General features: G+C 64.2%; 3 protein-coding genes and 1 long non-coding RNA gene across 7 annotated transcripts; 2 read left to right on the top strand and 2 right to left on the bottom strand.

Annotated features, from left to right (window-relative positions):
* Positions 1-1,096: 1,096 nt before the first annotated feature.
* Positions 1,097-7,838, bottom strand: GAL3ST1 (galactose-3-O-sulfotransferase 1). Of its 2 annotated transcripts, none has more exons than XM_039726025.1 (3): positions 7,394-7,838; positions 4,503-4,636; positions 1,097-3,280 (listed from the first exon to the last, which is right to left on the bottom strand). In XM_039726025.1, the coding sequence occupies exons 2-3, from the start codon at positions 4,625-4,627 to the stop codon at positions 2,131-2,133; spliced, it is 1,275 nt and encodes a 424-aa protein (XP_039581959.1). In that variant the 5' UTR covers positions 4,628-4,636; positions 7,394-7,838; the 3' UTR covers positions 1,097-2,130. The 2 variants fall into 2 exon arrangements, with proteins under 2 accessions (XP_039581959.1, XP_039581960.1); XM_039726026.1 differs by lacking the exon at positions 7,394-7,838 and adding an exon at positions 5,980-6,728.
* A 1,104-nt stretch (positions 7,839-8,942) lies between these two features.
* On the top strand, positions 8,943-11,472 carry LOC120510313. The gene is made up of 2 exons (XR_005629452.1): positions 8,943-9,236; positions 10,810-11,472. It is a non-coding gene; the product is annotated as an uncharacterized LOC120510313 (long non-coding RNA).
* Positions 11,099-17,003, bottom strand: PES1 (pescadillo ribosomal biogenesis factor 1). The gene is made up of 12 exons (XM_039726024.1): positions 16,900-17,003; positions 15,741-15,912; positions 15,514-15,603; positions 14,169-14,285; positions 13,964-14,041; positions 13,519-13,608; positions 13,246-13,376; positions 12,979-13,104; positions 12,702-12,886; positions 12,447-12,544; positions 11,853-12,020; positions 11,099-11,566 (listed from the first exon to the last, which is right to left on the bottom strand). Exons 2-12 carry the CDS (start codon positions 15,861-15,863, stop codon positions 11,483-11,485), a joined length of 1,290 nt encoding a protein of 429 aa, XP_039581958.1. The 5' UTR covers positions 15,864-15,912; positions 16,900-17,003; the 3' UTR covers positions 11,099-11,482.
* A 2,211-nt stretch (positions 17,004-19,214) lies between these two features.
* On the top strand, positions 19,215-22,113 carry TCN2 (transcobalamin 2). Of its 3 annotated transcripts, none has more exons than XM_039725897.1 (10): positions 19,215-19,442; positions 19,922-20,111; positions 20,183-20,230; positions 20,311-20,444; positions 20,541-20,699; positions 20,776-20,951; positions 21,179-21,353; positions 21,443-21,635; positions 21,793-21,914; positions 22,007-22,113. In XM_039725897.1, exons 1-10 carry the CDS (start codon positions 19,382-19,384, stop codon positions 22,066-22,068), a joined length of 1,320 nt encoding a protein of 439 aa, XP_039581831.1. In that variant the 5' UTR covers positions 19,215-19,381; the 3' UTR covers positions 22,069-22,113. The 3 variants fall into 3 exon arrangements, with proteins under 3 accessions (XP_039581831.1, XP_039581830.1, XP_039581832.1); XM_039725896.1 differs by having other exon boundaries at positions 20,183-20,236; XM_039725898.1 differs by lacking the exon at positions 20,183-20,230.
* Positions 22,114-22,896: the final 783 nt, after the last annotated feature.

The following is a 22,896-nucleotide window of genomic DNA, read 5'->3' as shown; positions in this document are numbered from 1 at the left end:
CCACCACACGGCCTGGTCCATCACTGAGCCCTGCTCCCACCTCAAGGTTCTTAAGCCCACCCCAGTTTTGACCCCACCATTGTCAGGATCCCATGGCTGATCCTGATCCCACCAGAGAGTCCCAGTCCCCAGCACCCCTCCTGGTCCCATCACAGCTCTGCTTCCAGCCCTGCTGGAGAGGAGCACCACCTGGGAGCAGCAGCTTGGCCACAGCCAGCTCAGAGACCTGGTGAAGTGCTCGTGTCCCTGGGTCCTGCCTATCTCAGGTGGGCCCATCACAGCCCCAACATCCCACCACAGGCCTCCTCTGAGTGGGCTGACCTGGTGGCCTGGCTGCAGAGGGAGCTTGGAGAAGACCCAGTGCAAGTCCCGTGGCCACCCTGAAATGGGGTGCTCCCCACCAGCAGCAGAGCTGGAGCATGCTGGCACAAGTGGTTTGTGTCACCAGTGATGATGGTCCCATGGCTCTGCCATCCCTGTGAAGCCAGCAGAGCTTCCTGGGGGCACCTGCACACCATGGGCATGTCCCCCAGCATGCAGCAGGGACAGTGGGGACGGAGCCAGGCACCCCATTTGCACTGAGGGTCTCATTCCCCAGCCCTGCCTGGGTGACACAGGACATCCCACCCCCAGGACTGATGGGGACAGTGGTGTCAGGACCCTGGGGAGCTCCCAGAAGGAGTTGAGCATCCTGCTGTGGCTGTAAGAACATCCTCATTCATCCCATCCTGGAGAAGACCCATGGCTCTGCCATCCCTGTGAAGCCAGCAGAGCTTCCTGGGGGCACCTGCACACCATGGGCATGTCCCCCAGCATGCAGCAGGGACAGTGGGGACGGAGCCAGGCACCCCATTTGCACTGAGGGTCTCATTCCCCAGCCCTGCCTGGGTGACACAGGACATCCCACCCCCAGGACTGATGGGGACAGTGGTGTCAGGACCCTGGGGAGCTTCCAGGAGGAACAGGGACTGGCTGAGCATCCTGCTGGGGCTGTAAGAACAACCTCACCTCATTCATCCCATCCTGGAGAAGGAGGAGATGGCTGGAGACCAGCTGGACCATCCTTATATCCAAAACTACCAAATATACAATTATATTACAAAAGTAAATTGTTTTTTTTATTTCTGGTCTTTACAGAAGGAGCTGAACACAGGTGGGAGGACAAGGGGGACCCTTTGCTGGGGGAGGGTGGCCCAGCCACAGGTGCCACCTCTGTGCCCAGCCAGGGCTACTCTCAGTGGGACGTGGCGTCGCCGGTGTCATCCAGCCCAGCTGGGACGCACGAGGTTTGTCCCCAAGGCAGGGTGGGACTGGGGATGGCCCCTGCCCTCAGCATCCCCACCGTGCCCCGCATGGCATCACGGGGACAGTCCCACTGCACCCCTCCCATCTCCTCCCCACACCAGCTGTCACCAGACCCTGTTGGCCTTTTGGGGTGTCCCCTCTGGGGACCAGGACCACGGGCTCCTCTAACTGGGATGATGGGGGGCAGTGAGGGTGTGCCCTTTGCCACAGGGACCTGTTGATAAAGGCTGGGGCTTTTAGGATGGGTTTTCCAATCTCCAAATGGCTCCGGGTGCCTCTAGGTCACAGCCTAGCTGTTGGTGGGCTGAGAACATGCTGCACTCATCACACCCAAGGGCTGAGGCAGTGCAGCAGATTCTGACAGTCCCACACTCCAAAACCAGGGCTCAGTGGGGTGATTTGAGGAGCTCCCGGAGGGCTGGGTTCCCTGTGGGCATCTCTGCCCACCCCGGGCAAGGGAGACCCTCTACCACTGCTGTCCCAACACATCCCTGCCTGCACCCAGCAACCTGGTGATGGATGCCTGCTCCCGCTGTGATGAGGCCACATCCTTCATAAATCCCTCCTCCAGCTTTTCCATGGGGAAGGAAGAAGTGGATCCTGCAGGAAAGCACCACCCCTGGAGCCCCAGTCCTTGACCCCACTGACAGAGGGAGAGTCTCTGCTCTCCTGCCCAAGCTGGGGCTCTGCAGGAAGGTGACAGAGGGTCCCCCCAAAAGTTCCTGGGCTCCAGAGCCTCCAGCCAGTTCCAAACCAAGAGAACCATGAGTAACAAAAACGAAAGCACCTGGTTCTTCCCCAGGGAAGCGGGGCACCTGCCAGCCCCTACCACTTGAGGAAGTCCCGCACGTAGCTCCATAGCTTGGTGATCCAGAGGTTGGCCCCCAGGTCAGTCAGGTACTGGATTTCGGGTGTCAGCATCTTGCGGCACAGCTTCTGGTGCTTCTTGCTGATCTTCTTCTTCAAGTTGTACCCCAGGATGGTCTTCTCCCCCAGCGGCTGCCAGGGCTGCATGGAGGACTCCTGGATGGCGCTGGCATCCACGGCGTGTCCCCCGTCGATGCAGATGCTGGTCATCTTCTTGTTCTCCCTCTGCAGCTCGGCCACGTCCCTGGCCATCCTCTCCCTCCCGTAGGCCTCCACCTTGCGCCAAAAGGTGGCATTGAAGTAGCGGTAGAGCTTGGCGTCGATGAGGTTCCAGGCGGTCGCCTGCTTGTACAGCTCAGGGGTCAACCGGGACACGGTGGAGCCCTTGCGGGCGTTGAGCTTGAAGTAGAGGACGTCCTCCAGCTGCCAGCACAGCAGGTCCTTGAGCAGCACCAGCGACTCATCAAAGTACTCGAGCAACATGACGAGGTGGAAGCGGCGGTCGATCTCCTGGATGTGCTCCTCCACCAGCGGGCTGTTGGCGTCCATGCTGCTGTCGTAGCCGAAGTCGAAGAACAGGAGGTTTTGGAGGTAGTGAGCGTTGAACCCGTTGGGGTCGTAGTAGTGCTGGGGGTCCCGGAGGAACTCGTCCAGCTTATCCTCCCCCGTGATCTTCCAGGTGAGGGGGATGACGGGCCCGAAGTAGTGGAAGGAGGACTCGAAGAGGTACGCGGGGTCCCGCAGCACCGTCACGAAGGTGGTGTCGGGCGGCAGGAGCTTGCGCACCTCCTCGTAGTGGAAGCGCATGTGGTTGCAGATGATGTTGAAGCACACCCCGGGCCGGTAGTGCTGCACCTGGCTGCGCTCGAAGAAGGACGGGTAGTAGAAGTCGTTGCGGCCGTTGGGGAAGGCGAATTTCAGGCGATGCTTCTCCCCGAAGCGGAAGAGGATGTTGAGGATGGTGCTGCTGGCGGTCTTGTGGGTCTTCATGAACATGACGTTGAGCTTGGGCCGGCAGCTCCACCCCGAGGCACTGCCCGTGCCGTTGGACGGGGACGGAGCCTGGGCAGCGGACAGGTGGGAGGAGCAGGAGAAGGGGACGGGGATCCTGGGTGAGGGAAGAGGTGAAGCACCATGGTGAGTGGCACTGGCACTTTGAAGGCTTAGGAATAGTCTGTGCTGGTGGAGCTGGATCTGGGGAGGGGTGCTGGACCCAGGAATAGGTGCTGGACCTTGGGCATATACACTGAACCTGGGAATGGGTGTTGGACCTGGGGACAGGTGCTGGACCTGGGAATGGGTTCTGGAAAAGGAAATAGTTGCTGGAAATGGAAATAGAGCAGGGGGTCTCCATGGACATGGCCATAGTGGTCCTGGTGGAGGTGATGCCAAAAAGTGCATTAAGGGGAGCTCTCCATGGCCACAACTCCACGGAGAGGAGCTGATAACATTTTTATGGGGTATGAGAACTCTTAGCCCTTTGTAGGATCTATGGAGGAGGCTTTGGAGCTCTCAACCCTTTGTAGGATTCATGCAGGGGGGCTAGGCAGCTCTCAGCCCTTTGTAGGATCCATGGAGGAAGACAGGGACATTTCAACCCCTTATAGGAGTCATGAACTCCTCATGGAGTCATGAACTCCTCCATGGAGGAGGTCTGGGAGCTCTCAACCCTTTACAGGAGTCACAAACCCCTCAAGGGATTTGTTGGTGTCTGGGACCTCTCAGCACCTTGTGGGATCCAAGAAAGATTCAGCAACGAGGGAAATAATTCCAGACTTGGCCCCACAGATGAGTTCATGGGCCCTGAAGGAGCACGTGAGGACAAGGAATGTTATCTGAGCTGCCTGAGGCAGCAAACAGAGCCCACAGAGTCGAGTGACTTTGGACATCTGTAATGAAGTCACCAAACTGATCCTTGATAATCCCCACCCAACAGCACCACGTTTGTGAGGCATGTGGACCTTGTTTACAAGCTTGGAGATTAATTTGATGACAGGTGGAATGGCTGGGAGCTGAGCGCTGTGGAGCTCCAGCAGTGAAAGGACTCAAGACTTAATCCTCCTCTCCTCTCCTCTCCTCTCCTCTCCTCTCCTCTCCTCTCCTCTCCTCTCCCCCTTCCCTCCCTTTCCACCCAGGAGCACTGAGTGCCCCACGGTGTCCCCAGCCCTGCCAGGAGTTGGGGACAGGGTGCAGCTTCCAGCAGGAAGGGGACACCTTGGTGTGAAGCCACCAGGGTCTGGAAAGCCCCAGGGCCACCTCCAGCTGGGGGTTCCTGGTGAGGAACAGGGAGGCCGAGCTGCAGGGGGGACACGCGGGGACCCCAGACTCACTCAGTGACGCTGACTTGCAGCGGGGGGACGGCGTAGGAGTAGAGCAGCAACATGAAGCTGGTCAGGAGGGTCCCCAGGACCAGCCCCTTGCACATGGACTTCCAGGGCTTCCCATGCCACAGCATCCTGGTCACCTGCAGGCAGAGAGGAGAGACGTTGGTGCCAGGGACACAGGGACTGGGGGATGTGTGGCTCCGACGAAGCACGTGGACATGTCACAGGCATGGCAATTCCCTGGCAAGCATCCCGCCGGTGCCCGGCGTGATCCACGGCAGATCTGTGGCCCAGGCCCAGCGGCTCTGCCCGCCCAGCCAACCTTTGCCCGCCCTGGGAAAACCGAGCGACTGCCAGGGCGGGAGAGGCTGCAGGGCTGGGACTGGGGGAAAGGGGAGCTGTGGACAGAGCCCAGGGGCAGAGTGGGCAACGGAGGGACAGAGTGGCCATTCTCCAGTGGGACACCACCAGCACCACAGGAGCTCCCTGAGGGTGCTGGGATCCATTTTCCCAGGAAAATTTGCAGGCCGGAGCAGGAGCTGCAGCAGCTCGGGATGGTTTGGGTGCTGCAATACCCTCCCAGTGCAGCCTCTCCAGCCCTGCCAGCAGCACTGGGGGGCTCAGGGCGCTCCACAGGCTGTGGCAGCTTGGGCTGGCCCAGGGTGGAGGCCAGGGACAGGGAACTGGGAACAGAGGGTGCAGGCAGGACAGGCCCCTAAACACACAAAACACACATACACACACAGAGGGCACACACAGACACCCCCGTCCCCTGGTGTGCTCCTGTGTGCACCAGGACACACATCCCTCAATGCGTGTTCATGCACACACAGGCGCACACACAAAATGTGCACACACAAAATGTGCACACACATCAGCTGTGTTCACACACACACACACGTGCACACACAGACACACGCACACAAACACGCTCACAGAGCCCCTGTGCCCCTGCCCCCTCTCCAGCACTCCCCCCGTGGTCCCCATCCCTGTCCCCTCCCTCCCTCCGCCCGGGACACGGCGGTCACCCTCACTGTGACACCGCATTGCAGCAGGGCCGTCCCCTGCGGCAGGACACGGGGACGCGGGGACACGGCAGCCGTGACCGCAGCCCTCCACAGCCGAGCTCCGCGCCCGGGAGCCCCCCAGCTGGGGGATGAGCCCCCCGGCCCTGCACCCCGGTTAGCGGCGGGATCAGCATCGCCTGCCTGCCCCCGCTCCCGCTGCTCCACATCCTCCGGAGCCCCTCGGCCAAGGCTGCGCTCCCACTGAGTAACAGCCCCAAAAATAACACCCCCAAAAATAACACCCCCAAAAATACCCCGCGGTCCCCCACCCCCGCCCCGCATCGCCCCCTCAGCGCCTCAGAGCTCCGCGGGTATCCCGGCGGGATGCCATCCGCTGCCATGAGCCGTGGGTCGCAGCCGGCACATCTCCCCCATGCCCCGGGCAGAGCCCCCCGCTCTCCCCCAGCCGCGGTTACCGTGCCCCGCGGTCCCGGGGTGCCGCTGCTGCCGCCGCTCCCCCGCGCCGGCCCCCCCGGTCGGATCGCCTCGTGCTGCCGAGATTTCCAGCCCGATGAATAATGAATGGAAATGCAACCGGAGTCCCGGGCTGCGGCCGGGTGCGGGGCACAGCGCCGCGGACAGCGGGGGAGCTGCGAGAGGGGCACCGGGGGCACCCCAGAAGCTCATCCGAGTGCCCCCCACATCCCCTGGAGCCGGGAGCGCTGGATCAGGCAGGGCTGGCGCATCCAGCCTCTTCCCGAGTGGTTCCCATGTGCGAGTGGGGGTGCACGGTGTCACCGCGGGGGGAGCAGGTGGCTCTGACTGTATCCCAAAACCACCGTGGGGGTGAGAATGCCAGACGGCTCCAGGAGCAGCTGGAGCTCGGTTTTGCACGGTGGCTGTGATTCCATCACAGTCACCACCTGGCACCACCTGGAAAAGCCACTGGCCCTTTGAGAGGGCTGGGGAGACACCCACTTTTGTGGGTGCTGCCAAGAGGGAGCAAAGCTGGCACCAACTCCACAGGAGCGAGTGAAATGGCGCCATAAACCTCTCTGATGAGCCCCAATGGATCCCAGTGAGTTCAGATGGGTCCCAATGGATCCTGATAGATCCTTATGGGACCCCACCAGGCCCCCAGGACCACACAGCACCGAATTCCAGAGCTCTGGGATGCCAAGGGGATGCCTCGCTCCACCCTGCCTGCCTCCCAGGGGTGGTTCTGGCAAACACTTCCCAGCCAAATATTCTATTGACTTTGCCTTCAGTGAGCAGCTTAATTATTAATAGCTCGTTAGGAGCAAGTGGTGCACTGGGTGTTCTCCTGGGGCTCCCACGGGTGGGGTGTGCCCGCGGCGCCAGCCGGCTGAGATGCCCAGTCGGAGATCACGGCTGCACCCACCATTTCCTCAAGAGGTACCCAGGCCAGGCCACCCAGCTCTGCAGCCCCAGCTCCATGTCCCAGCAGCTCCCCATCTCCCTGGGGACACCCCAGAGTCTATTTTTGGGTTTTTCCTACAGCATAAATTATTTTAGGGCCAAGCCCCTGCCATACACAAGGTGCATGCACCTGCTTGCTCCTGATCCCACAAATCCATGAACAGTTTTCCACAGGCCCCATCCCACACAGGCATGCTGCTTCCTACCCCCCTGCCCCCCTGTGCCCTATGGGACACACGATTCCCCCTATCATCCTGCTCCATAGAGCCGCTTCCTGAGCATCCCACTGCCCCCCCAGCATCCCAACACCCCCTCAAGCATCACACCACCTCCTTATCATCCTGCTGCCCCCCAGCATCCCACCGCCTCCCAAGCAACCCAACAAGCATCCTGCTGCCCCCTTCCCACCGTGCCACCCTCCAAGCACCCCCACACCCCCGGTACCATCACCTTTTGCTGTCCCGCAGCGCTGGCGCTGGGCCGTGCCTCTGCTCTCCTGCGCGGACCGGGGTGCCGGGGGAGCGGGCGGCACGGCGCGGGGGGGCCGATGCTGCTCCGACATGGAACAAGCTCTTCCCGGGCAGCTCCCCGCAAACGCTTTTCCAAAGCCTCCCCTCTGCACCGCGGTGTTTACGGCATCACCGGCATCGCGGCCCTGGGTCGCCGGCCTGGGAAGGGGGAACGGGACAGCAGTGGGAGCGGCTGGCGGGGGACGCGGGGCTGCGGCCGGGCACTGCCCGGCTCCCCGGGGCCGGCCCTGGGTGCCTGCGGCCACCCCAAGCCACCCGGCCCCCACCCACGGCCGGGGCACAGAGGAGCCATTCAGCCCGCGCCGCGAACAACGGCGACATTTGTCTCCATCTGTGCCCGCGGCCTCAACGGGGACATTGTCCCCGCGGGCCGCACCGCCGGCCCCTCGGCTCGCTGCCACCGGCCCGGCGTGGCCCCACAGCCCTGGGTGCCGGCGGCTGTCCCTGGGCGGCGGCACCCACCTCCCGCCAGCCACCGGCCTGCTGCCCCTCGTCCCACAGCACCGACGGCCCGGCCGTCACCTCCCGCAGCCCGAGCTCACCTGCCTTTGGGGAGCTGGCCCCCGCGCCCCGTCCCAGCCGGGCCACGCACCATCGGCTCCCCTTCATCCTCCCGCAGCCTCCCCGCCCTCCTTCCTCCCTCCCACAGTTTCCATGGATTTATGGCCTTAATGAGAGCAATATTCTGGCATCTCCAACCTTGGTGTGACATCTGTGGGACAACCACGATGCCAGCAGCCTTTCCACCCGCCTCTTGTCACAGCAGCCAAGTGGGGGCCCAGAGGGTGCCCTGGCCACACCAGGAGGGCTCAGCCCTGTCGCTGGTCCGTCACCCTGCATGTGGCAGGGTGGAAAAGGGGCTCTTGTGCTCCTGGATGCAGCCTAGGCTGTTCCTGCTGCCCTTAGTCTGTCACTAAAGGGGGTGGTGTCAGCGCTGGGGCCCCAAGCAAGGGGTGACCACCCTGGCCATGCCTGGGACTCACCATCCCTGCTGGGGGTGCTCGGGGTTCAGAGCTTGTCCCTACAGGATTTGTGGACATCACCTTGCAGTGAGGTGGCAGCTCTTGCCTCATCCCTGGCAGCTGCCCCATCCTGCCTGACCACACCAGGGTAACCTGCACGACCCCCCGAGATCAGGAAAAGCCAGAACACCTCAGTTTTCATCATCATCATCATCATTGCAAGAGAAGGGGTGAAGACAGTCACAGGATGTGCTGTGGAACTGGTGGCGTGGGAGTGATGAGCTGTCCCACCCTGTCTCTACAGGGCACCTCTCCCAGTTCCAGGTTTCCCCCTCTTTTTGGGATGGGTCATAAGAGGATACCAGATTTTCCCCCTTTTTGTGGGCGGGTTATGAGGGGATTCCAGGTTTCCCCTGTGTTTTTTTGAGGGGATGGATTGCGAAGATTTTCCAGGTTTCCCCCCCACCTTTTTTTTTTTTTTTGAATGGGTCACAAAGTATTTCCAGGTGTCCCATTTTCTGGGGAATGGGCTGTAAAGGGTTTCCAGCCAGAAGAGAGCTGCAGTGGCCGGTATGTGGCAGCTCAGCCATGGAATGCTGACAGCCTGGGGACAAATGTGACCAGCAGGGAAGCTGCAACCCCCCATTCCCCACATCCACCACGTCCCGGGAGGGCTCCACCACCTCATCCCCACCCCTGTCCCTGTCCCCCCTGGATTTGGGGGTGCAAAGCAGCACTCACTGAAAGCTGTGATGGCCGGAGCCGTGGATCCTGAGGGAGCCGTGGATCCCGAGGCGTTGGGTGAGGAGGCTGAGGGTGGCAACACTGAGGGGTCACACTCGGCCGGACGCACGCCTTTATGTGCCGGGGAGGCCCCGGGCGGCCGGACCGGTCTGTGGCCACCGGCACCGGCCTTGCCCGGCCGGCCCAGCCCCGAGGCCTGGCTGCGAGGGAGGCCTGCGGCTGGGGCTTGCTTGGGGCCGGGGTTTTGGGAGCTGGGGCTTGCTTGGGGCTGGGGCTGGTTTGTTTGGGGCCGGAGTTGTGGGAGCTGGGGTTTGTTTGGGGCAGGGGTTTGCTTGTTTGGGGCCAGGCACACTGGGCCGGACGCACGCCTTTATGTGCCGGGGAGGCCCCGGGCGGCCGGACCGGTCTGTGGCCACCGGCACCGGCCTTGCCCGGCCGGCCCAGCCCCGAGGCCTGGCTGCGAGGGAGGCCTGCGGCTGGGGCTTGCTTGGGGCCGGGGTTTTGGGAGCTGGGGCTTGCTTGGGGCTGGGGCTGGTTTGTTTGGGGCCGGAGGTTTGGGAGCTGGGGTTTGCTTGGGGCTGGGGCTGGTTTGTTTGGGGCAGGAGTTTTGGGAGCTGGGGTTTGTTTGGGGCAGGAGTTTTGGGAGCTGAGGTTTATTTGGGGCTGGGGTTGGTTTGTTTGGGGCCGGGGTTTTGGGAGCTGAGGTTTGTTTGGGGCTGGAGGTTTGGGATCTGGGGTTTGTTTGGGGCCAGAGTTGTGGGAGCTGGGGTTTGTTTGGGGCAGGAGTTTTGGGAGCTGAGGTTTATTTGGGGCTGGGGTTGGTTTGTTTGGGGCCGGGGTTTTGGGAGCTGGGGTTTGTTTGGGGCAGGGGTTTGTTTGGGGCTGGAGGTTTGGGATCTGGGGTTTGTTTGGGGCCAGAGTTGTGGGAGCTGGGGTTTGTTTGGGGCAGGGGTTTGTTTGGGGCTGGAGGTTTGGGACATGGGGTTTGTTTGGGGCCGGGGTTTTGGGAGCTGAGGTTTATTTGGGGCAGGGGTTTGTTTGGGGCAGGAGTTTTGGGAGCTGAGGTTTATTTGGGGCTGGGGTTGGTTTGTTTGGGGCCGGGGTTTTGGGAGCTGAGGTTTATTTGGGGCAGGGGTTGGTTGGTTTGGGACTGGGACTCTCAGGGCTTGAGGCCCCGTTCAGGGTCTCCTGATCTGTGAGGAGCCCCAGCCCTGGGGTGCCCCAGGGGTCAGTCCTGCTCCTCCTGTGAGAGGGGACAGCAAGGAGAAAAACAAAGGGAAAAGCCTTCCAACCCTCTGAAGCTGAAAGAAAAAAAAAAGAACGGGAAATAAGAAAAAAAAAGGGAGGGGAAAAAAAGGGGGGGAAAGAGGTCAAGGGGAAAAATAAAATAAAAAGGAATAAAAGACAGAAAAAAATGAAAAAAAAATTGAAAACAAAGGGAGAGAATGGAAACAGTAAAAAGAAAAAAGGCACTTAAATAAAATTGAACATTTTAAAAAATAACAAATAAAAAGGAAACAAATATCTAGGAAAAGAAACTAAATCTGAAAGTCTGGGTGTTGCCAGCTGTTCCCTGTCTGAGCTCACTCCCAGGGCTGTTATTCTCCAGATCCTCTCTGTGTCCCCACAGCAGTGCCAGTGGTATCCTCCAAAAATTCCTCAGTGAGACAGCCTTCACCACATTTGGGAACAAAGGTGTGCCCACAAACCCCACAAGACACCGTGTCCCCAGCTGCAGTGTCTCCAAGGTGTTTTTGGGGGAAAACCCAGGACTGACAGACAACTGCTGATGCAAGAACACATCCAGCAGGATCAGCAACCCTGGCAGCAGCCATGGATCTCCACATCCATCCACATCACCCCCTGAGGGGCCTCCCCCATGCCCAGGCAGAAGGAGCAGACAACAAACAGCACCAGGAAATGCGTCACCTTCTTTAATTAAAAATAAAAATACAGGGGAATATGGTTTTCTGTGTGGATACTGGGAAGCAGCTGCAGGCTCTGCACTCCTCTGCCCCGGGGAGCTCCTGGGAGCCAGGCTCAGCAGCCAGGGCTGTGCAAATTCACAGGGAACAATCCCAGAGCTCTCCCTGGCCTCCTCTTCCTCACGCAGAGGTGGCACCAGCACGGAGAGGACAGTCCTTGTAACACCGACTCCACAGAGGGCAGCGGGGAAAGGCAGAGCAGCAGGTGTATTTACAGATGGGAAACATTTCAAACACAGCATTTCTGCCCCGGGAGCAAAGACAAGGGTTTTCCACCCAAAAGCAACAGTGGAAAACCATCCAGGAGCCCCGGCCCCGTCATGCTTGACGTGCCTTCTTGTTCTTCTTCTGCTCCTTGAGGGCTGCGTCGTGGGCTTTCCTCTTCTCAGCCAGTTTGTTGGCCTGGGGAGAGACGCCGAGACCCTCAGCCAGAGCAGGACAGGGCCTGCAGGCCCTCGGTCCCACCCAAGCTCCAGCTGCACGTGGAAGATGGACCCCACAGCACCGGGATCGGGGCTGGGGTACGGAGAGCCCTGAGGGGACACAGAGAGCTCTGCCTGCCCGGGGCAGCCTGGGGACACTGGCAGGGACCTCAGCACCTTCCCCAGGGACAGGGAGGAGCAGAAGGAACGTGGGGGTTTGGGAAGAGCCCGCCCCAGGATGCAGGTGAGGGGCCCAGCCTCCGTACCTCGCGGATTTTGCGCTTCTTCCCAAACATGATCTTCTTGTAGAGGTACTTCTCCCTCTTCTTCATCATCATGATGGCCAAGCGCTTCTCTTCGCTCTGCTGCTCCTGCTCCAGGCGCTGCTTGTCCTCCACCTGCACCTTGCCTGCTGTCACCTTCACAGGAAGCACCTGTGGGGAGCCAGGGAGGTCAGGATACCGGGAACCCACCCTCCTTCCACAGGGACAGGCATTTCCAGCCCTTTCACTGCGGCCTGGGAGAGGCACAGCTCTCACAGCCAGCCCCTGACAGGGCTGGCAGCTGCAGCTCACGAGTGTGGGGCCAGGAGCACTCCTGGAAGTGTTCTAGGTCAGGCTGGACAGGGCTTGGAGCAACCTGGGACAGCAGGAGGTGTCCCTGCCCATGGCAGAGGCTGGAAAGGCTTGGAGCAACCTGGGACAGCAGGAGGTGTCCCTGCCCATGGCAGAGGCTAGAACAAGATGAGCTTTAAGGCCCCTCCCAACCCCAACCATTCCATGACTTTGAGTATCCCAGTGGTCCCAGGGACACTCCTCAGCAGGGACAGGGGCACCACAGCTGCCTCCTTGGGCTCCCACCTTGTTGCTCTGTGTGCTCTGAGTCTTCTGCTCTTCCATCTTCTGCTCCTCCATCTTCTGTAATTTCATCTCCTCTTCTTTCTCAGACTCATCTTCCTCTTCCTCCTCTTCTTTGTCATTGTCACCTTCCTCCTCCTCATCTTCCTCCTCCTCCTCTTCACTCTCTTCCTCTACAAGGAGACACCGCCGTTACCCTTGGGATGCTCCGGAGCAGGCACAGCCCAGCTCCCAAGCTCCTCTGAGGGCTCCCAGCACCTGGATTCTCTCCCCTCTGCAGGGCCAGCAGCTTCAGCTTCTCTGGAGGGACGTAGTCACCCTCCTTCTCCGTCACGAAGGGCGAGAGGTGCGGGGGCAGCAGGACCCCGGGGAAGTAATCGGCCACGGGCAGGCACAGCTTGGCGTTGACCGAGTCAAAAACCCACTGGGGCTGCAGGTAGTACCTGGGCAGGGCAGAGGGTCCCACCTCAGGCTCTGGAGCCCGTGGCACAGCTCAGGGATGGCTGCTCTGGGGAGGGCCCCCTGCTGCACCCACCTGCCAACCACCTGCTTGTCCAGGCGCGGCCGGTCGATGATGTGGTGGGTGATGGACGGGTCGGAGGCGTCGTAGGTGGCACCGATGCACAGGGACTTGTCCCAGGACACCTGGCCACCAAAGCACCTGCAGGCAACGCCACCAGGGAGTCAGGCAGGCAGGCGGGACCTCAGGGGCACCCCACCCCAGGACATCGGGTGGGTTGGCCCCACAAGTCCTGCCAGAGGGGGAGGCCAGGGCAGCCGAGGGTCTCTGCCCACCACGCACCGGATGACGAAGGCCAGAGGCTCCCGGGGCACCTCCCTGTTGAGGAAGAAGCGCAGCCCCTCAAAGAGCTTCTTGTGCTTCTCCAGAGCCTCCTGCTCCTTCTTCTTGGCATCCATCAGCTCTGCTGTCTCCTGCTCAGAGCAAAGCCCTCAGCCTCCTCCCCACACACAGCCCTTGCCAAGGAGGGGTCTCAGGAGCTGTCCCCAAGCTGCCAGCCTGGGCATAGCACAGGATCCCCCAAGGCCAGGGATCAGCCCCCCACCAGCGTCTTACCCCCTCCACTGGGAATTCATCCATCTCCACCTCGTCCTCGTGGGTTGGAGCCACAGCCCGGGCCAGGCTGGCACTCAGAGCCGAGAGCCTCTGCAAGGAGAGGACACGGAATCACATCCAGGGGGTGGGAAAAGGAGCAGCCCAATGGGGGAAGGGGATTTATCAGAGTAAGAGGCTGGAAGAGCCATGGCCCGGACAGAATTCAGCCTCCTCCAGGCACTACCCCCAGCATGGGACACTGGGGGAACCCTGGCCATGCAGGGGGAGGCCGGTGGTGCCCGAGGCTGAGCCCAGCTCTGCCCTACAGGAACAGGGAGTTTGGGATCAGCCCCCTCCACCCTGCAGGGATCTGGCTCTGTCCTTCGGTGCCACGCCAGGAGGGCCATGGGCAGCACACGAAGGCCACCGTGTCCCCATGGGTCACAGTGCCAGCAGTGTCCCTCACCTCCAGGTAGCTCTCTGAATCCATGGCGTACTCCTTGCCCTCTGCAGGCTTCAGCTCATCCTCAGCCTGGCTGTCGATCTGGGAGGAAAAGGGGTGAGCTCCCAAAAACAGATATGCCAAAAACCTCTCATTTCCACCCTCCATCCCACCAATCCGGATGCCACCACCCCAGGGTGGGGCACAGTGACCCCGGGGGTGGCCTCACCTTGGGGGGGTACAGCAGGTTCAGGGACTGGTAGAGGCGGAAGTTGACGAAGCCCAGCAGGGTGGTGTAGAACTCGGTGAAGGTGGCCATGACCCGGTAATCCACGTCTGTGGGGTGCTGCCAGCACACGGCACGGGACACAGGATAAAGGACTCCCCTCCACAGGGCCCCAAAGGATCACCCAGCTCAGCGCTGGCCCTGTCCAGACCCCCCAACAACCCCACCCTGTCCATCCCTGGCAGTGCTGTCCAAAGGCTCCTGGAGCTCTGGCAGCCATTCCCTGGGGAGCCTGGGCAGTGCCAGCACCCTCTGGGGGAAGAACCTTTTCTTGAAAACCAACCTAAACATGCCCTAATCACAGAGATGTCCCAGCCACCACCAGACCCTGGGCAGGGAGAACTCTTCAGGCTTCCCCCAGGGTCCTGCTGCCACCCTCCATGCCTGGATACATGGAACATCTCATCCCATCATGGATGGGGATCTTGGGGTTTGGTCCAGGGACTCCAACTCAAGGTGAAAAGTGCAGGGTATGGCAGAGCTGAACAAGAGCAGGACAAGGGGAATGGCTTCCCATAGCCAGAGGGCAGGGATAGATGGGATCTCGGGAAGGAATTGTTCCCTGGGAGGGTGGGGAGGCCCTGGCACAGGGTGCCCAGAGCAGCTGTGGCTGCCCCTGGATCCCTGGCAGTGCCCAAGGCCAGGTTGGATGGGGCTTGGAGCCACCTGGTACAGTGGAAAGTGTCCCTGCCCAGGGGTGGAATGGGATGGGCTTTAAGTTCCCTTCCAACTGAAAACATTCCAGGGTTCTATGATTCAGAACCATAAAACCACAAAACCTGAACCCAACTGTGCTCAGTCCTGGAAATCCCGGGAGGGAATGCAGAGGGCCCTGCTGTGCCTGTGAGCTCCTGCCAAGGCTCAGGGGAAGCTGTCCCAGCACAGTGGGGACATCCCTGTGCCCTGCTGCCTGGGGGACACAGCAGAACCCCTGTGGGGAGGCTGCAGGATCTGACTCATCCCTTCCCTCTGCTCCACCAGCCTCGCTCCCACAGGTTAATCTTTAATGGCTGATAAAGGGACACGTTAATGATTGGGGACACCAGGAACTGGGGAGACTGGTACCGGCAGCCCTGGGGCATCCCCAGGTGACAGGAGGCTGTGTCCCCTGTGCCCCTGCAGCCAGGCCCTGGTCTGTGTCCCCTGTGCTCCTGCAGCCAGGCCCTGGTCTGTGTCCCCTGTGCAGCCAGGCCCTGGTCTGTGTCCCCTGTGCCACAGGACGCTCCCTCACCCCCTGGTGATCCCCAAGGATCCCGGGGTGATCCCCCAGGCTCTCCCCAGTACTCACGTCGTGGGCGAAGGCGTAGGGGGTGATCCAGGTGATGGGCTGCCCCAGCACCTCTGCCTGGTAGTAGATGCCCTTGATGGAGAGGAACACCTGGCGGGACAGAGCCAGGCTCAGCGGAGGGAGGCGGCTGTGTCCCCCTCCCTGGCAGGAGGATCCCGAGATCCCAGGGGGATCCGTGACCCCACAGGGCAGAGCCTGGGCAGGGGGAGCCCCCAGCAGCCCCTCACCTTGCGCAGGGAGCGCGAGGCAATGACGTAGTTCTGGAACTCCACGGCCAGGCGCCGGCACAGCTGGATGGTCTGCACGTGGCACTTGCCCGTGCGGGGGAAGGTGGAGAACAGGCAGCACATGGACAGGGCATCGTCCAGGTCCCGCAGGGCATCCACAAACGTGGGGTACCTGTGCCCGGGGGGACAGGGGGTCACAACCAGCCCCAGGGCCCTGCAGAGCTGCTGGGGCTGGGGGACACCCCGGTGAGACAGCAGTGGGAACTGGGGAGCATCCAGCTGCACATCCCAGCAGAGCCACACAGTGATGGAACATCCTGATCTAGAAATGGTTATGGGGTTTCCACAGGAATGGTTATGGGGTTTCCTCCCTCCCGTGTCCCCTCCTTGCCCATGAGCACCAAACTCACAGAGCCTTGGCAGCACTGACCCTTCATGAGCCCTCTGAGGAAAACACCCCACAGGGAGAGCCAGGGGAGTGCCCTGTGTGCTCCTGGAGCCACCCAGGATGGCTGGGCATTCCCTGCTCTCCCATTCCTTCTTCTCCAGCCCAATACACAAAATTCCACCAGTAACTCCAGAAAGTGCACATGAGGCACATTCCCAGAGATGGATGGATGTGGTGAAAGATCTGAGAATCCCAGGAATGGTTTGGGTTGGCAGAGACCTTAAAGCCCATCCAGTGCCACCCCTGCCATGGCAGGGACACCTCCCACCGTCCCAGGCTGCTCCAAGCCCCAGTGTCCAGCCTGGCCTGGGGCACTGCCAGGGATCCAGGGGCAGCCACAGCTGCTCTGGGCACCCTGTGCCAGGGCCTGCCCACCCTGCCAGGGAACAATTCCTAATTCCCAATATCCCATCCATCCCTGCCCTCTGGCAGTGGGAGCCATTCCCTGTGTGCTGTCCCTCCATCCCTTGTCCCCAGTCCCTCTCCAGCTCTCCTGGAGCTCCTTCAGGCCCTGCAAGGGGCTCTGAGCTCTCCCTGGAGCCTTCTCCTCTCCAGGTGAGCACCCCCAGCTCTCCAGCCTGGCTCCAGAGCAGAGGAGCTCCAGCCCTTGCAGCATCTCTGGTGCCTCCTCTGGACTCTCCAGCAGCTCCAGGTCCCTGCCGTGCTGCCCCAGGGCTGGATGCTGCAGGGGCTCAGCCAGGGCTGCCTCACCTCTCCTTGACGATGTGGTCGAGTTTGTAGGTGGGTTTGTTGTCCTTCAGCCTCTCCACAGTGCCCCACTCGCTCTTCCCGTAGGCCTTGCGCAGCTTCCTGACGAACACCTGGGGGCACAGGGGGCCGTGGGGGCACCGTGGCCCAGGGCAGCCCCCGGGGGGGCCCCTCGGGGGGCACACTCACCTTGTACTCCCGGAACTTGTTGACGATGGGCTCATGGAGCAGGAACTTGATGTCCTTGAGCAGGTAGAAGGTCCTGGGGGCGGTGGAGCCCTTGTTCACCTTCTTCTTGTGCTTGGGCTCATGGGGGTAAATCCCCTTGAGGATGCAGAGGCGCCTGGGGACAGGGACAGCGCTGGCACGGGGGGGGGGCACGGCTCCCCCGAGTCCCCTGGGACTGCCCAGCCCCTCCCTTGGAGGGGAACCCCGGATTGGGCAGCCTGGAACCCAGAACAGACCCCGAGGGAAAGGGACACCCAAGGGACACCCCTTGGGGACGAGTTCAGGGTGTCCCAGCCCCACAGCCAGCACAGAGCTGGGGGTCTGCTCCCCCTCTGCTCCCCCCGGAGGGCTGTGGGGTCCGGGGCGGCTCCGGGGCCATGGCGGGGATGGGGAGCGGGGGGTGCTGAGGCTGTCCCGGGGAGGCGTTTGGGGGTCCCGGGGCCGCCCCCGCACCCCCGCGGGCTCCATCGCCCATCGCTGCCCCGGGGGTCCCGGGGGTCCCGGGGGGTTCGCAGGAAGGGGGTTCGGGTCCCGCGGGGCGCGGCCGCACCTGAAGTCGGGCAGGCTCAGCTGCAGCTTCTTGCGCGCCCGGTTGCGGGTGATGTAGTTGGTGGCGGCTCCGCGCTCGTACTGGGGAGAGACGGCGGCGTCGGGGGCAGCCCGGGGAGGCGGCGGGGAGCCCCGCAACCGGCCCGGGGCCACCGGCAGCCCTGGGAGCGCAGCGGGAGGAGGGACGGGAGGCGCGGGATGGAGGGGCCGGAGGGGCAGCGGGCCCGGGCGGAGCGGGGGGCGCGGGGGGAAAGGGAGGAGCGGGCAGGCAGCGGCGGCGCGGGCCCGGTACCTTGCGCTGCTCCAGCCCGGCAGCACGGGCACCGGGAGCGGCACCGGGAGCGGCACCGGGAGCGGCACCGGGAGCGGCACCGGGAGCGGCACCGGGAGCGGCACCGGGAGCGGCGCGGGCACCGAGCGGGCCGGGGCAGGCGGCACCGGGGACTCAGTCAGGCGCGCCACGGGCAGCCCAGCGCCCTAGCAGGAGGGGTCCTGAGGCGCAGAGCGCACTGGGATATTGCGGTGCCGCGTGGGGCATGCCGGGATATAGCGAGGCAGGGACGGCGCGAAGCACGTCGGGATATACCGTGGCCTAGCAACGCTGGATATGCCGGGATGTACCGGGGTGGGGCTGCGCAGGGCATGCCGGGACACAATGAGACACTGGGGACATGGAGCACGCCGGGATATAGCGAGGCAGTGATGGCGCGGGGCACGCCGGGATATAGCGAGGCAGGGATGGCGCAGAGCACGCCGGGATATAGCGAGCCAGGGGTGGCGCGGGGCACGCCGGGATATAGCGAGGCAGGGATGGCGCGGAGCCCGCCGGGATATAGCGAGGCAGGGGTGGCGCGGGGCACGCCGGGATATAGCGAGGCTGGGATGGCGCGCGGCACGCCGGGATATAGCGAGGCAGGGATGGCGGGCCTGCCCGGGGTCGGTCGCACACCGGGATGGCGGCTGCCGGTCCGTGCCCGGAGCTGCGGGACCCGCTGCCCTCCTGTGGTCCCTGACGCCGCAGCACCGGCCGGGGGGCCCACAGTGGGGCGGGTGTTTGGAAACCCCCGGGCCCGGGGGTCTCGGTAGCAGGGGCTCCCCAGGCCCGGCCCCCGCGCTCGGGTGCCCCGGGCTGACGGGACAGGAGCCCAGCGGGGCCCGGGATCCCCTCCTGGGCTCGGGCATTCGCTTCTGCGGCTCAGCACCGCCCCTGCCCCCGGCGGGGGGAGTTCCACCTCCTGCGGCTCACACCGCTGGCTTTCGGGATGTTTTGGGGGGCTCGTGGCCCCTCCCCGCCTGTCCCGCGGCTCCCGGGCTGAGCAATCTCCGTTTTCTCAATTAAATCGAGCTTGGAGGCGAGCACGGCGATTCTCCTTTCCAGGGGGCGGGTTTGGCCGCGTTCCAGCCCTGTCTATTTTCGGGCTGTGGCCGCCGGCGTTGCCCCGAGCAGCGGCGCCTCGGGTCGGGCTGTCCCGGGCGGGCTGTCCCGGGCTGTCCCGGGCGGGCTGTCCCGGGCTGTCCCGGGCTGCCCCCGCTGCCCCCGCTGCCCCGGCCGCGCCTCAGCCCAAGCTGTGCGCGGGTTGTGCTGACTCGGCCCCGCGTGCGGAAGCGGCCTCTCGCCACACCTTCCGCGCTGTCCCCGCTGCCGGCCCGTCCTGTCGCTCCCGGCTGCCGGCGGGGCTGTGCCACCCCTGTCCCCTGTCCCCCGGCCATGGGGCTGCCGCTCGTGCTGCTGCTGCTGCTGCCCGCGCTGCTGCCCGCCCGCTGCTGCGGTGAGTGCGGCCCCGGCCCCCGAACCCGCCCGGCACCCGCGGGCCGGGGCTCGCCCTGAGCCGGGGAGGATGAGCCCCATCTGCAGCCCCATCTGCAGCCCCTCGGTGACACATTCTGCGGGGCTCGGCTCCCCCCGACCCAGCCCCTGCCGCCCCTTCCCCTGCCCGGAGCCAGCCCGTGCCCAGCCCCAGCTCGGGGCCCTGGGGACGGAGGTGTCACCGCAGCCCCCGCCACCCCTCGGGCCCTCTGTGCTCCTGATCCATGGCACATCTCCTTGTTTCTTCCTCTCTTTTTTGATGGGAAACCCGGAGGTTGTGGGATTTGGGGGGGACGCGGAGGGTGTGGGGTGCGTGGCTGGGTGGGTGCCGGGGTCCCTCCCGGCACGGCTTTGGGGGGGCTGTGGAGCCGCAGGGCCGTGCCGGGGGGTCCCGGCCCTCTCGGGGCCCCTGACCTGCGCTGCCTCTCCCGGGCCGGGCAGAGCCCCCCGCGGGCTCGGCGGGCGCCGTGCGGGCGCTGGGTGCGCGGCTGCTGGGGCTGGCAGGGGACCCCGCGCGGGACCCCGACCCCGCCGTGTACCTGGCCCTGCGCCTGGCCCGCGAGCACGACCCGCGGCTGGAGCGGCGCTACCTGGAGCGGCTGCAGGACACCTTCCAGCACCCCTACGGCAGGTGGGTGCCCGGGGTCCCCACGGGCCTTTGGGGCTGCCCCTGTCCCCCGTGCTGACACCCTGTCCCCGCAGGAGCCTGCAGGGCCACGGCCACTCCCGGTGGGACGCTGAGCACAGCACGTACGTGTGGGTGTCCCGGGGTCACCTGGGGGCAGGTGACAGCTCGGGCGGTGTCCTGGGAGGTGACCGGTGCCTTGCAGGAGCAGGGAGGAGCCCCCGCACACGGGGCGGCTGGCGCTGTACCTGCTGGGGCTGCAGGCCACCTGTCCCCCGCTCAGTCCCCACCGCGCGCTGGTGACGTGGCTCAAGTACTACCTGGAGGAGGACTGGACAGGTGAGAGTGTCCCTGCGGGGTGAGTGCCCACCTGGCACCTACACGTCCAGCTGTGAGGCACCGGCTGACCCTGGTGACACCGCACGTTGTCCCCAGGCTCCCGGCGGCAAGGCCACCCCGTCACCAGTTACTACCAGTACGGGCTGGGCGTGCTGGCGCTGTGCGTGCACCGCAAGCGGGTGCGGGAGGAGGTGGTCCGGCGGCTCCTCACGGCCCAGCACCACGGAAGGCTCGGGCACGGTGGCAACACCGTGGGTAAGGGCCCGTGGGCACAGGCGGTGCCACCGCGGCGGGTGTGTGGCTCCGGGGTGACACCGGGGTGTCCCTGCAGACACCGAGGCTGTGGTGGCACTGGCCTTCACCTGCCTGGAGCAGAGGAGGTTGGTGGGGACCGGGCTGGCGGCCAAGCTCCGGGTGGCCGCACACGAGGCCAGCAGGAACATGGCCAAGGCCCAGGGCCCCGACGGCATCATCGGCAACATCTACAGCACGCCGTGGGCGCTGCAGGTGGGTGCCACCCGAGGGGACAGCTGGGCTGGGAATGGGCAGGGGGGGAAGTGGGTCTGCAGATGTGGGGTGCAGAATTTGGTGCAGATGTGGGGTGTAGATGTGGGTGCAGAATTTGGTGCCCAGGCAGAGGCAGCTGCCCTGGGGCAGGTGATGCTCAGCAGTGCAGTTACCAGGTACCCAATTCTCCTCCCTCTTCCCACCACCTCCACCCCTCCCTGTCCCAGGTGTTCCTGGCCACGGGTGAGTGCCAGACGGAGCCGGCGTTCGGGCAGGCCATGGCTGCCCTGCTGGAGAACCTGGAAGCCTTCGGCACCGCCGCCACCATGGCCCAGGTGCTGCCGGTGCTGCACGGCCGCTCCTACCTGGACATCGCCTCCCAGCCCTGCGGGGAGGAGCCAGGTGGGAGCCGGGGGAACGGGACTGGGCTCAGCGCTGGTGTCACCACAGGGGCGGCTGGGTGTCACCAGTGCCGTGGTGGCTTCTGGCAGACACGCTGACACCCCTGGACATGGAGCCCCTGGCCGAGGTGCCGGGGAACAAGACGGTGGAGCTGGTGGTGGAGTGTCCCCTGCCCTGGTGCTACGAGCTCCGGCTCTATGACCGCGTGGTGCCCGTGCCTGCCTCTGCCTCCCTGCTGGACGTGCTCCAGGCGGCTGCGGCGCGGGATCCCCGTGACTTCAGGTGTGTGGGGTCACGCTGTGTCACAGGCCGTGTGTCCTGCACCTGTGCCCTGTGCCGGGCTCACTCTGGCTCCCAGCTGCCCTTGGAGCAGCTCTGTACCCCCCAGCAGCGCCGAGGCCGCACCCTCGCCCCCCTGACCCCGCTGTCCCACCGCCAGGTTCCACACCCAGGACACCCCCCAGGGACCCTTCCTGACCCAGGTGCTGGGGCTGGAGGCCCGGCAGGAGAAGCGGAACTACTGGCAGATCCTGACTGCGCCCAACACCCCCCTGCAGATGGGTGAGTGCTGGGTGGGGGTCCCTGGGGAGCTGGCAGGGGTCCCCCCAGCCCCGTGGCTGCTGTCTCACCCCACACTGCACCTCTCCCCACAGGTATCGCTGACTACAGACCCCAGGATGGGGAGACCCTCATCCTGCGCCTCAGTGAGTGGTAGAGGGTGGGGGGTGATGGCAATGAAACCCCCACTGTGGGCACAGGACCTGCCGGCTCCCTGCCTCCTCCTTTCCGTGGGCAAGCACCCCAAATCTGCCAGGGCAGGGGGAGGGTGGGAAAGGAATGCATTGGGAAAGGACACGATGCCCTGTGTCCTACAGGTGCAGGGGGACAGGAGCACCAAAACCAGCAGCTCCTGCAGTCCTGGTCTCACCCGGGAATGGGGCAGGCAGCCGCTGGGGGCAGCCGTTTTTGGGGTCTCCAAAGCATTTTTGGGACGGCCAAAAATTTGGGGAGTCCGAGTCAGCGCTGTTCGTCCTCAGCAAGCTGGATCCTCCTCCTCTGTAACCCCCTGGGGGTACTGAGCCCCCAGTGTCGCGGGGCCCGCGGTGCCGAGGGGCACCCCCAGGCGTGCCCAAACCGCGCGGTTCCCCCGCGGTTTAATCCAGCCCCCAAAACCCCCGGGGCAGCGGCGGGTCGGGGGCGATGGCGCCGGGGCCGGGGGGGGCTTGGAGGCGGCGCCGCTGCCAGCGCGGAGCCCCCGCGGGGAGCCCAGGGCCGGGGAGCCCAGGGCCGGGGAGCCCAGGGCCGGGGAGCCCGGCTGCCCCGGGGCCGTGCCCGCCGTGCCCCGCCCGCCCGGCAGTGACGCGCTGGCCTCGCCGGGCGGAGCCTCCGCCCTCCGCTCCCGCCATCACCAAACTTTCCGCCGGCCCCGGCCGCCGCCTCCCGGCACATGGCACCGCCGGCCCGGCGCTGAGCCCCGCCAGCACCCCCGGCCGGGGCGACGCCACCGCGGGCAGCGGGGACAGCGCGGCCGCCACCGCGGGGA

The sequence above is a fragment of the Passer montanus genome, unplaced genomic scaffold (assembly GCF_014805655.1).
Source record: "Passer montanus isolate IOZ18808 unplaced genomic scaffold, ASM1480565v1 scaffold57, whole genome shotgun sequence".
In the NCBI taxonomy this organism is placed as follows: Eukaryota; Metazoa; Chordata; class Aves; order Passeriformes; family Passeridae; genus Passer; species Passer montanus.
The sequence above is the reverse complement of the archived record's forward strand: the minus strand, read 5'-3'. Positions and strand labels throughout refer to the sequence as shown.

Coding starts and splice junctions, on each gene's coding strand:
- GAL3ST1 (XM_039726025.1), bottom strand. CDS start 4,627: ATGCTGTGGCATGGGAAGCCCTGGAAGTCCATGTGCAAGGGGCTGGTC. Junction 3,281..4,502: donor CTGCAAGTCAGCGTCACTGA/GTGAGTCTGGGG, acceptor TCCCTCACCCAG/GATCCCCGTCCCCTTCTCCT.
- PES1 (XM_039726024.1), bottom strand. CDS start 15,863: ATGTGCTGCCTGTTCTCCACCTTCCCCCGCACGGGCAAGTGCCACGTG. Junction 15,604..15,740: donor CCTCGCGCTCCCTGCGCAAG/GTGAGGGGCTGC, acceptor CTGTCCCGCCAG/GTGTTCCTCTCCATCAAGGG. Junction 13,377..13,518: donor ATGAATTCCCAGTGGAGGGG/GTAAGACGCTGG, acceptor TGCTCTGAGCAG/GAGACAGCAGAGCTGATGGA.
- TCN2 (XM_039725896.1), top strand. CDS start 19,382: ATGGGGCTGCCGCTCGTGCTGCTGCTGCTGCTGCCCGCGCTGCTGCCC. Junction 21,354..21,442: donor GCCCTGCGGGGAGGAGCCAG/GTGGGAGCCGGG, acceptor GGCTTCTGGCAG/ACACGCTGACACCCCTGGAC. Junction 21,636..21,792: donor CGGGATCCCCGTGACTTCAG/GTGTGTGGGGTC, acceptor TCCCACCGCCAG/GTTCCACACCCAGGACACCC.